The 12,141-nt window shown below is 40.4% G+C and overlaps 1 protein-coding gene across 1 annotated transcript in view; it reads right to left on the bottom strand.

The window, feature by feature from the left end:
- The window catches only part of SYTL5 (synaptotagmin like 5), a 376,311-nt gene that overhangs the window by 45,180 nt on the left and 318,990 nt on the right, over positions 1 to 12,141 (bottom strand). The window contains exon 16 of the mRNA XM_070461916.1: positions 4,243 to 4,384. Coding sequence (XP_070318017.1) covers positions 4,243 to 4,384 — 142 coding nt within the window. The remainder of the gene's footprint in view (positions 1 to 4,242; positions 4,385 to 12,141) is intronic.

The following is a 12,141-nucleotide window of genomic DNA, read 5'->3' as shown; positions in this document are numbered from 1 at the left end:
AGATAGTGAAATAGTTACCTATACTATATAGTAGGATCTTCTTATTTATCCATTCTAAATGTAATAGCTTGCATCTACCAACCCCAAATTCCTAGTCCATCCCTTTCCCTCCCCCGTGACAACCACAAGTCTGTTCTCTGCAAGTCTGTTTCTGTTTTGCAAATAAGTTCATTTGTGCCATGTTTTAGATACCACATATAAGTGATATCACATGGTATTTATCTAACATCACATAGTATGATCTAGTTGCATTCATGTTGCTATGAATGGCATTATTTTGTTCTTTTTATGGCTGAGTAATATTCCACTGTGTATACATATCACAACTTCTTTATTCATTCATCTCTTCATGGACATATGGGTTGTTTTCACGTTTTGCCTATTGTGAACAGTGCTGCTATGCTATAGGGGTGCATGTATCTTTTTCAATTATAGTTTTATCTGGATATATGCCCAGGAGTGGGATTGGTGGATCATATAGTAACTCTATTTTCAGTTTTCTAAGGAACCTCTATTTTCCAGTGACTACACCAACTTAAATTCCCACTAACAGTGACACTTAATTTCATTATAAAGGAAAATTCTGTCCCAACTTTGCCTGTGCCCACAGGGGCTTGACAATTGCATTGTTCCAAGTTCACTTAAGTATTAAACCAGTTTTGCACTTCTGAGAACTGGACTAAGGTTAAGTGTCCATGCAAATGACACCATGATGTGATATGATTGAACCTAAAAGAGACTCTTCAGTTGCCCCTTCCAAAAACAGTCAAAAACTGTCTTTAAATGTCCTAGAGAAAGGAATCCCCTTCTTGGTGCCCTACATTTACCTCATTACTTAGGCACTGAGGCAATGTTAATGAACTCATTTCAGAAAGATAGAAATGCAAATCAATGCAACTCCAATATAGATTGGATTTGGTCTTTGAGTATTTGCCAACACATACTGCCTGTAGCAGGAGGAATATAAGTCCTAACTTTTCTAATTGCCACCTATTCAAAAAGGTGGTCACACATGGATTCCTCCAATGAAGCAAGACCAACTTCCTTAGCAGCAATTAACAGTGACGGTAAATTTTCCAACTGGCACCCTGGGAATAACATTAATATTGAGCACTAATAGGCCAATTAATATTGCACAGTATGTAACACATACCCTGGGGATTCAGGATGTGAGGTCTAAAATTAATAAGTTATATCATAGCAGAGCACAGGTTAGAGATTTTCATGTTCTAAGAATTTTCCATTTTAAAAAGGTACTTCTCAGATGCTAAAGCAGACAAGAACACTGAAATAAAGAGATGCTGAGAAGTGGGAGAAATTGAGAAAATTGTTAAGTTGATCATCATGTAACTCTATATGGGTCTTTTCTTCATCATGAAAGAGCAAATATGCTTCATAAAGTACTGTGCTGCACTAAGTTTATTCAGCAGAAAGTATTTCTCTTTGTGCCTCTTTTTCTTTTAGAAAAGACTAGCTATATCAGTTAGAATACAAGCATGAGATTAGCACAAGCACCATATGTGTGTGTTAGTCGCTCAGTCGTGTCCAACTCTGTGACTCCATGGATTGTAGCCTGTCAGGCTCCTCTGTCAATGGGATTTCCCAAGCAAGAATACTAGAGTGGGTTGCCATGCCCTTCTCCAGGGGATCTTCCCAAATCAGGGAACATGGAACCCAGGTCTCCTGCACTGCAGGGGGATTCATTACCATCTGAGCCTATATATATCAATACATATGTCTACTCACTCAATCACAGGAATTTTTTATTGGGGAATATCTAGGGCTTCCCTTGTGGCTCAGATGGTAAAGAATCTGCCTGCAATGTGGGAGACCTGGGTTCGATCCCTGGGTTGGAAAGATCCCATGGAGAAGGGCATGGCAACCCTCCCCAGTATTCTTGTCTGGAGAATCCCCATGGACAGAGGAGCCTGGCGGGCTACAGTCCCTGGAGTCACAAACAGTTGGACATGACTGAGCCACTAAGCAGAGCGCAGGTGTTGTTTAATAAAGAAATATTCATATATTTGTTGCAACCTGGATGCACTGAGAGTTTATCACAGTGAGTGAAGTAAGTCAGAACAACAAATCTTATCTAAAATATGACAAATGAACCTGTCTACAAAACAGAAAACAGAATCGTACACACAGAGAACATACTTGTGGTTGCCAAGAGAGAGGGTTTGGGGGGAGGGATGGAGTTGGAGACTGGGGTTAGCAGATGTAAGCCATTATATGCGGAATGGATAAACAACAAGTCAGTCTCTTATGATAAAGCATAATGGAAAAGAATCTAAAAAAGATTGCATATATGTGTATAACTGAATCACTTTGCTGGATAGCAGAAAGTAACAACATTGGAAATCAATTGCAATTTAATGGTTTAAAGTTCTTAAAATTAAAAAAAAATATTCATCTAAAGGCTGTAGATATGTAGTACATGAGAAGGGAGCTCCCTCCTTACCCCCCACTGCCAGTGATGGTACTTAGGAAGATAAGCCTTGTTTTGAGAACAAACTTGACTAACTTACTAATTATTGGACTGACAGTCTGCTGCTTCCCACTAGCAGAGCTGTACCAGCTGTTGACATTTTTTTTAATACTTCTGGATCAGTTGGTGAGCAGGGCAACTCCCAGTCCACGCCTTCTTCCTGTGCTCCTGTCCTCCACAACCCTAGCTCTCCCCACAATCCAGGTTACTGCATGGCCTGGGAGGGCCCTCAGGATGCTGCCCAATCTTGCACCAGGGTCTGTTCTGATGGCTCAGTGCCCCTGACATACCAGTTTCTAAATATTTTGAATGCTATCCCTTTTTAGGCTGCCAGAGAAGTGAGTACAGTCACCAACTGTGCAAGCACTTTTCTGGCTACTGAACAATACTGTTTGTGGAGCGAAGTATAAATACAGACGAAAATTTAAATAGGCCTTTTATCTTATCAACAAGTTTAATTTAGACTAAAACTGTTTAAATACACTTCTTCTTCTTCTTCTTCAATCTGTCTGAATGCCTTTGGACTCTTCATGAAAAATATCTGTAGAATCTTGTCGTTCACAATCTCCACATCTATCTTCATGTTCCAAAGCCCAGTAACACCTCCTGCAGTAATACTATGGACTCCTTCCTAACCAGCCTTCTGGCTTCCACTCTTGTTCCAACTGGCTCTTCTCAGCACAGCCCTCAGATCCAGCATAAACAGAAGCCAGATCATGTCACTAGTCTGCTGAAAATTCTCCAACTGCTGCCATCTTCTTCAGAGTAAATGCCAAAGTGCAAAAAGAGTCCACATGGCCCATCTGGCCCTACTTCCCCTCTGAACTCATTTTCTCGTACCCCTCCCTTTGTTCACTCATAACAGCCACACAGGCCTCCCTGTTCTTCCTTGAACACACCACATATGCTCCCACCTCAGGGTCTTTGCACTGGCTGCTCTAAAGATCTTTCAGACTCTGGTGAAGCAAGGGCACTGACTATGCAGATGGTGGTCCTTGATTTAAGTGATTTCAATATAAAGTGATTCCAACGCCTTCCCATAATGTATTTGCTAAACATCAGTGCTGTCCCAGCATGGATGACAACCTTGCAAGAGACGCTCTCAAGCCTAATTCTTTCACTTCTTTCAAGTCTTTGTTTGACCAGGGCTTGGCATAGAGAAGGCCCTCATTAAATATTGGCAGAATCAAAGAATTGTAGTTTGTATGTAAAGATATAATATGTGAACTATCTATATGGAGTTTCCTGCTTAATCAAACAATCTAGTAGATGTGCATTCACTCAAAAGAACAGCTCACACACACAACACACACAATGCAATTTAAATTTCTGTGATGTGCAGACTCTTTAACAGATGTATTGAAAAGAAAATTATAAAAATATTTTAAGAGTCTACCTTTCCTAATTTAAATCTGTTGGCAGCATTTTATAACAGTCAAGTTCTTGACAAATAAAGTGAATGATCAAAATCACAGAGTGCTAAACATGATTTATATTTTACTGAAACCATGTAGCCATTGAAACCCCCATTAAACAAATTCCACCTCTGAAACTGCCCTTTCCCTTTCCTTCACACTTGAGGCCTCCTGCCATGAGCTATGGATGTAGGAGGTTCAGTTCTGAGCAAGAAACATCTATTACTGTTAAACACGATCAACAGCAGGCTCTCAGGTTCAGAGAGCTGAAGGCTAGCCATGCCTCGGTGGTGAGGCTGAGTCCCAGATGGAGCTGTTCCTTCACATCTGTGTACTTACTCGACTGCTGACTGAGGTCACGCTGCGGGTGCTGGGGGCCGGTGACCTCGGAGTGCCTGGGGTCACGCCACTGCTCCGGACACTCTTCGGAGTTCCAGGACCAGCTTCTGGCTCATTGAAATCTGATGAACCAGTGCTTCCCCTAAATGAGAAAAAACATTCTGATTTTAAAATGGAAGTAGAGCAGTGACCAAAGAAATAGTCAGGGAAAACTCCCCAGAAAACAATGGCAACACATTGGTACCTTCAAGGGCTCATGAGGTTCAACGCCATTTGTCTGACTCCAGCGTCTTCGTAATTGAACTTACCTCTCCAGCTCTTTTCCCACTTCTCAGCAGTATTCTTCTAGCCAGCCCAGGTCGCCAACTATTTTTTCAATTCACCACGCTTGCTCGTGTTATTGCTTCCACTTCTAAGGCTTTTGCTCACATTCTCCCCCACCCGATAAGCCTTATTTGTCATTCTCGGTTTATCCAAATCCTCCCATCCTTCAAGGGCCAAATGAAGTCCAGCCTCCCTGAATGTGCTTTCTCTGTCCATCACAGGCCTTGCCAACCTCTGCTCTACTCAATTCCCCATGACTTACAGTCTTTGCCAGACTCTGTAGAAGTTGCCTACATAATGTCTTCTTTGGCTACTTAACAGATACATGGGCCTTGGGACCTCTTTCAACATGGGCTCCTTGGGGACAGAGCTGATGACATACTTACCATGACACCTCCAGCACCTTCACAATATCTTGGTGCAAAGGATGCACTCAGTACATAGTTAATCAAAGATTGGCAATTATATTTTATTTCTCACTGTTTTAGTGACTGGCTCATGGTGCACATTTAATAAATGAAGGCTAAAAATAATGACATTTTTGTAAATAAGTTGGATTCACTTGTATGTTTGCTAAAATGGATTCAATTCCATTCAATAATGATTCATGAGAAAAAAAAAACAGTTCCTGCCTGGAGGTGATTGCAATTTTCTTATTAAATGGAGTTTCATAAGTAAATAAATTTTGACAAATTAGAGTTTAAGGGAGGTGTTTGTCCTTTCATTCTTTGCCATCAGTGAGCACAAAATATGCTCAGTAGTAAAATGTAAGCCCTTGTGAATTTCACTCTTTCAGTTACTATTTTAATAATTTATAAGTGTACCTGTAATAATAAACATCTTCTTATTAAAGCACAACAGTGACAGTTAATAGTGGTTAGAGTTCACAGTTGAGCCAACTGGAGGAGAGACTTATAGGAATAAAGGAAGGGCATATTTTAAAGAGAATGATGGCACATGGGTCATTAGTAGAAGAAAAATCTGGCAGAAGAAAGAATAAGCAATAAACATTGGAGCTGTTAATCACAGCTTGTAACTTTTTTCAAGGTTGTGCACCAGAGAAGCCACCAAAATAAAACAGGCCCTGATTGATACAACCAGCCACCACAACTCTCGAGATTTATGCAAGCAGCAGCTGCATTTACTGAATATTGTCTAGGTGTTTGACAGTCTCCATTCCACAACATTCATTTATTTTCCTTAAAAAAAAAAAAAAGGTATGAACATTCGTATTTTACAGATGAAGAAAATGAGGCTTAGAGAGGTTAGGCACTTATTCCACACATGCATACAGAATTAGTATTAATAACATACAGAGTTAGTATTAACATATGATGAAGTCAGAATAAAAACAGAATTATCTGCTTATTCAAAGACAGCATTCAAGCTCATGCTAGTTCTTTAAATTGTTTATGCATCATTTTGCCAATCAAATTGTTACAACCAGGCAGGTTCTACATGGATAGAATCTAGAAGAGGAATGCTATCAAGGAGAAGATAATTAAAGAATTGAGAGAGCTTGGAGTTAGTTTCTTAGAATTTGATTAAGAGAGCTCGGAAAATTTTCTGGGTAGCAGTCCTTCAATACTACACAGAAACAGTCCCTGGCAGGTTCTTTCTAGAACTGGCGGTCTAAATAAATTATAGTACTATGGACTCTGCTCAGAAAGGGTCTATGACTGTGTCTTTTGTGTCTGATGATAAGAAAATAAGATTTGGGGATTAAATAGACTGATACAGTTTGAAATTCTTTGGTGATTTCCTTGTCCTCCTATCTCAGGTGCAATATTTCTACATTTGGCAACAGTTAACAATGTTTATACCTTTCCCAAGTGATGCTGTTCTTTCTCACAAGTTCAATGGAGATGGGACTTAGAGACCTACCCAGGGATGCTGTACACTGCCCAGAGGTTCTTTATTCTTACAGTAATACTGCCAAAAAAAAGTCTCTCCCTACTGTTTTAGTTTAAAAAAAAAAAGTGAAAGTCACTCAGGCATGTTCAACTCAAAAAAAGTGAGTGTTAGTCACCCAGTTGTATTCGACTCTTTGTGATCCCATGGTCTATAACCACCAGGCTCTCTGTCCATGGAATTCTCCAGGCAAGAATACTGCAGTGGGTTGCCATTTCCTCCTCCAGAGGATATTCCCGATCCAGGGATTGAAACCATGTCTCCTGAATTGACAGGTGGATTCTTTACCATCGGAGCCGCCATACTGTTTTAGGTAAAGTCTCAAAAGAAAAAGGACTGGACTGAATCTTGCAGAAATGAACCAAGAGATTATGATCCAAGGGAATTTGTGTGGGTATTTCTGCTTATGTCTGTGATGAAGGTCCTCCCAGACCCAGGTGGTCTTGGAAAAGTCTCCACCATGGATTAACCTTCCTAGAAACCAAAGTCCCATTTATGTGGAAGCTCTAGCAGAAGTTGATTAAGTGTTGATGACGTTCAAGAGGCTATCCTGTAATAAGGGGAAAAAAAAGTCTTGTGCTCACAAGCCAGCCATTCGAAATTACTGTTGTCAGAAGCATTATCTTAAAAATGACATACACTTTCACATTTATCCCTGACATTTACTGTGAGCTTCTTAATAATATTTTCCTCTCAGTTGAATGCTTCATTTGATCAAACTAAAAAAGATTTAGTCTAATGAGGCAGAATATCATAAATACTTGTGTGCCAACTCTTTCAGATGTTATACAAAATCTGACATAAAATATGTGAATCGTTGCCACTCAAATAAGAAGAGGATAAAAGCCTCCTCAAGTCAAAATTAGAGAAATTTAAAGTTCAATTAAGAAAGAGCTATTTTGGATCCATATATCATGTTAGTGATATTTAAATTAGAAATATTAGAAATCAATTCTAACAAACCTTGATGCTAAAATCTGCTTAGGGAAAAATTGACAAGAAAGGGATACATTCCTTTCGACCTAATAGGCCCAAAGTATGGGGAATGTGACACTGTCTGGGGAGCTTGGAAATCCTGAATTACTTGAAAGATACATTTCCTAGGGCAGGAAAGAGTTTCCCTTATTTTAGCTTACTTTTAAAAAGGCTTCCATTACGTTATCTCTAATTTCATGCTGGCCTCAAACCTTGATAATGGCTTCCTAGATATATCAATTTCTAGGTAAAGAATTCAAGGAGAAGGGACAGAAACTCTAATTGAACAAGTTCCTTTTCTGGTTTACAGTGTGGTCTCCCAGGAGTTGAAGCCTGCAAAGAATTTCCCAGGATTCAACCTTCCCAGAGCAGACTGACAAGGTTGAGCCTCTGCCTGCCTGCGAAAATGAGGGTTTTTGTAAAAGATCAGCCAAAGACAGCATTAATCTGCAAGATACCATGTTCACTGGGACAATGAGGCTAGGACATAACATGACACTAAGATGACACGATATTCATTCTGCAGTTTACATGCCTTCCTAACTCCTTTTAGTTATTGGAGATCTGAAATAAAACACCTGAGAGACAGGCAAGAGAGGTTGTAATTAGAAAGTGAAGCGAGCCTGTTAAATGAGAAAGAGGTGCTAAAAATGAGAAACAAAAGGGAAAAAAGCTGAACGAGGCTCAACCTTCCGGTTTTTGGTGATCCCCAACTGCAACTTCTTTCTCCCCACTGTCTTATGGGAGACAAGGGGCCCTCACCCTAGGCTGCACATCAGAAACACCATAGGAGCTTTTAACCAACCCCGAGCTCAAGATGCACCCAAAACTAACCACATCAGACCCTCTGGGCACCGGATCTAGGCAACAAGATGCTTTACCACCACTCACCACTCCCCCATCACCAGTGACTGCAATATGTAGCCAAAGCTAAGAAACACTGGATTCAACTGAGGATGAGTCTGTTTCTATAGGGCCACACCACACAACAAGTAGGATCTTCCCTGACCGGGGATCGAGCCTGTGCCCTGCACTGGGAGCGTGGAGTCTTAACCACTGGATGCCAGCAAAGTTCTGTGGATGAGTTTAAATTCACTCATCTCAGGCATATCTCCAACTGTACTATTCCTCCTTCTCATACCACGATTATTCAGCACACTACTCGCATCAAGAGACCTGAGCTATCCTCATGGCTTAGAATGTGATGAATGGAAGGATGCTTTCTGCGTCAGTGAGTAAATGTGTGGCATCAGAAGAGTTGGCAAACTATGGCTCCTGGTTGGAAGTGGGGTCACCACCTGTTTTTGTATAACTTGTGAGCTAAGAGTGATTTTACATTTTCAAGTGGTTGAAAAAAATCTGAAGAAGGATATTTTATAACATGTGAGAATTATGTGAAAGTCGCATTTCAGTGCCATAAATAAACTTTTATTAATATGCAGGCATTCACATTCACTTTATACATTGTATACAGCTGCTTTTACAAAACTGCCAACTAAAAATTGGCACTTGCCATTTGCCTCTATAAGAATGAAATCACTTAGCCACTGTGGTCACTGACCTTCAAATACCCTAAAAGGAGTCCAGGGTGGAGATCAGGAATGAGGCACTCTGTGCCTTGTATCTATAAAATTACTAAAATCATTAATAGTGACATCTGTTCCTTTTGACTGGCAACAATCTTCTGCCAAAATCTGTATTTGACTGCATGTACCCTCTTCACTAAAATCAAATATAATACTGACTGACCTTCCCCCTTGCCTCTTTGGAGCAGTTTCTCAGGGCTATCTGAGAGGCTGTCTCCAGGGCTGTAGTCCTCATTCTGCCCCAAATAAACGTTAACTCACAGCTCTCAGGTTGTGTTTTTCTTGTTTTTGTTTTCAGTTGACACTTCAACAGCAGAGTGAGTAGTTGAGACGGACATCATCTGGCCCCAAACCCCCAAAATATAAAGCATCTGTTGTTGTTTGGACGCTCAGTTGTGTCCAAGTCTTTTTGACCCCAGGGACTGTAGCCCACCAGGCTCCTCTGTCCATGGAATTCTCCAGGCAAGAATACTGGAGTGGGTTGCCATTTTCTTCTCCAGGAGATCTTCCTGACCCAGGGATTAAACTTGTGTCTCCTCATTGGCAGGCAGATTCTTTACCACTGAGCCACCGGGGAACAATCTGTACCTTTACATAAACGTCTGTTGACCCCTGTGTGTGTGCCTGAGAATACAGGCTCACGAACACACAGGTATGTGTGTCTCCACTTAAAAACCGGACTCTTGAGACTTCCATGGTGGTTCAGTGGTTGGGACTCTAAGCTTTCACTGCATGGAGTGAGGGCTCAGTACCTGGTTGAGGAACTAAGATCCTGCACGCCATGAATGGTGGTCAAAAATTAAATAAATAAATAAATACCAAACTTTTTGGAGAGGTCAATACATCTCAAAGCAATGAACATTACATGTGTGTTTGTGTGTGTGTTAGTCGCTCAGTCGTGTCCGACTCTTTGCAACCCTATGCACTGCAGCTCACCAGGCTCCTCTGTCCATGGAATTTTCCAGGCAAGAATATTGGAGTGAGTAGCCATTCGATTTTCCAGGGGATCTTACCAACCCACAGACTGAACTCAGGTCTCTCGCATGGCAGGTAGACTCTTTACCATATTTACACACAAATGAAACATTTTAAGAGCTCTTGACCACTGAATTAGGGAAGCAGGGAAATACAGAAGAACTGGAAATTCATTAAGCAATTTCTCTTGCTGCAGTTTCCTCTGAAACCACTGGTTTTATGTGTCTGAGTAGCATATATTTTCCTTCTTTTTCCTTTTTGGAGAAAGGACAAATATAATACAATGTGGGAGGTATTCAATGAATTAGTGTTAAGAACATAAAGAACCCTGATCATTCAATTTACTAAAACAAAAGCTGATTTGTTTGATGGTCTTAAAATGTTTAGGGTTTCCTCAAAACATCTCGTTTATTTTTTTTTCTTTTCCATTATGGTTATTTATTTATTTATTTATTTATTTATTTTTATTAGTTGGAGGCTAATTACTTCACAATATTGTAGTGGTTTTTGTCATACATTGACATAAATCAGCCATGGATATACATGTATTCCCCAATATCTCGTTTCTTTAAAAAGACTCTCTAAAATGGAAGAAACAGTCATCATGTAGGAGGGACTCTGGGTATGAGGAAAAAGAAATTAAGGACAAGTAGAAATCTCAGTCTGATAATATTTTGTCATTCACAATCACAACAAAATCCTGTTCCCATGTCTTGTTTTTAAAGAATGGCTGGAAGCCAGTTGGACGAGAAGCCAGCAGCCATGACAAATATTGGGTGGACTAGAAATTATAAGTGAGAAAGTCAATTGCCCTCACCTCTAGACACCAAGGAAAGCAAATATTTAGCAGAATTAAGCTTTCAGCCACTAAATGGAAGAAGCACTTACTCTGTACTTAGTATTGGGTTGGCCAAAAAGTTTGCTTGGCTCGTGTTTTTCCAAAGAACCTTAAAAACCTGAGTGAACTTTTTGGCCAACCCAATAGTTTGGATTTCCTAAACTCTTGTTCTACCTGGGATGCTGTGTTGCTTATAAGAAAAAAGCTATCAAGGTATCAAAAGTCATCCACATCCTGCTCAATGAAGCTCTCCATCTCTTCTTTTGAAAAGCACATTTCATTTTTACACTCTAAAAACTCTGAACTGGGACTTCCCTGGTCTACTGGGTAAGAATTTGCCTGCCAATTCAGGGGACACAGGTTTGATGCCTGATCCAGGAAAATGCCACATGTCACAGGGCAACCGGGCCTGTGAGTCATGATTACTGAGGCCCAAGTACTCTAGAGTCTATGCTCCACAAGAGAAACTACCACAATGAGAAGGCCCTGCATCACAAGTAGAGAGTAGTCCTCACTCACTGCAACTAGAGAAAACCTACATGCAGCAAGAAAGACTCAATGGAATTTAGAAAGATGGTAACGATAACCCTATATGCAAAACAGAAAAAGAGACACAGATGTACAGAACAGACTTTTGGACTCTGTGGGAGAAGGCGAGGGTGGGATGTTTCAAGAGCACAGCATCAAAACATGTATATTATCTAGGGTGAAACAGATCACCAGCCCAGGTGGGATGCATGAGACAAGTGCTTGGGCCTGGTGCACTGGGAAGGCCCAGAGGGATCGGGTAGAGAGGGAAGTGGGAGGGGGGATTGGGATGGGGAATACATGTAAATCCATGGCTGATTCATGTCAATGTAAGACAAAACCCACTACAATATTGTAAAGTAATTAGCCTACAACTAAAAATAAATGAAAAAATAAAGACTCAGAAAAGTCAAAAATAAACAAACGAATAAAAATAAAAAAGATGAAAAAGAAACATTAAAATATATTTTTAAAAAACCCTGAACTGTTCATTTTCTAGCACATGCAAAATTGCTTTATGTATCTTTTCCTTTGAACTTCCTGGTTCCTCTATCTAGGATGTTCTTCTCACCTCTCTTTCTGTGGCCACGTCCTTCTCACTCCTTCAAATTGCTTAGGGATCATTTCCTCGAAGCTCCTCTGATTCTTCTGGATGGATAAACGCCTGTCTCTAGTTTTTCCATAGCACGCAGATTATCTTTTTATCATGATACCATGTTGTTGCTCAGTCACTCAGTCATGTCCGACTCTCTGTGACCCCAT

Source organism: Odocoileus virginianus, chromosome X, assembly GCF_023699985.2.
Source record: "Odocoileus virginianus isolate 20LAN1187 ecotype Illinois chromosome X, Ovbor_1.2, whole genome shotgun sequence".
NCBI classification, from domain to species: Eukaryota; Metazoa; Chordata; class Mammalia; order Artiodactyla; family Cervidae; genus Odocoileus; species Odocoileus virginianus.
Note: the sequence above shows the minus strand (reverse complement) of the source record. Positions and strands in the feature narration are given on the sequence as shown.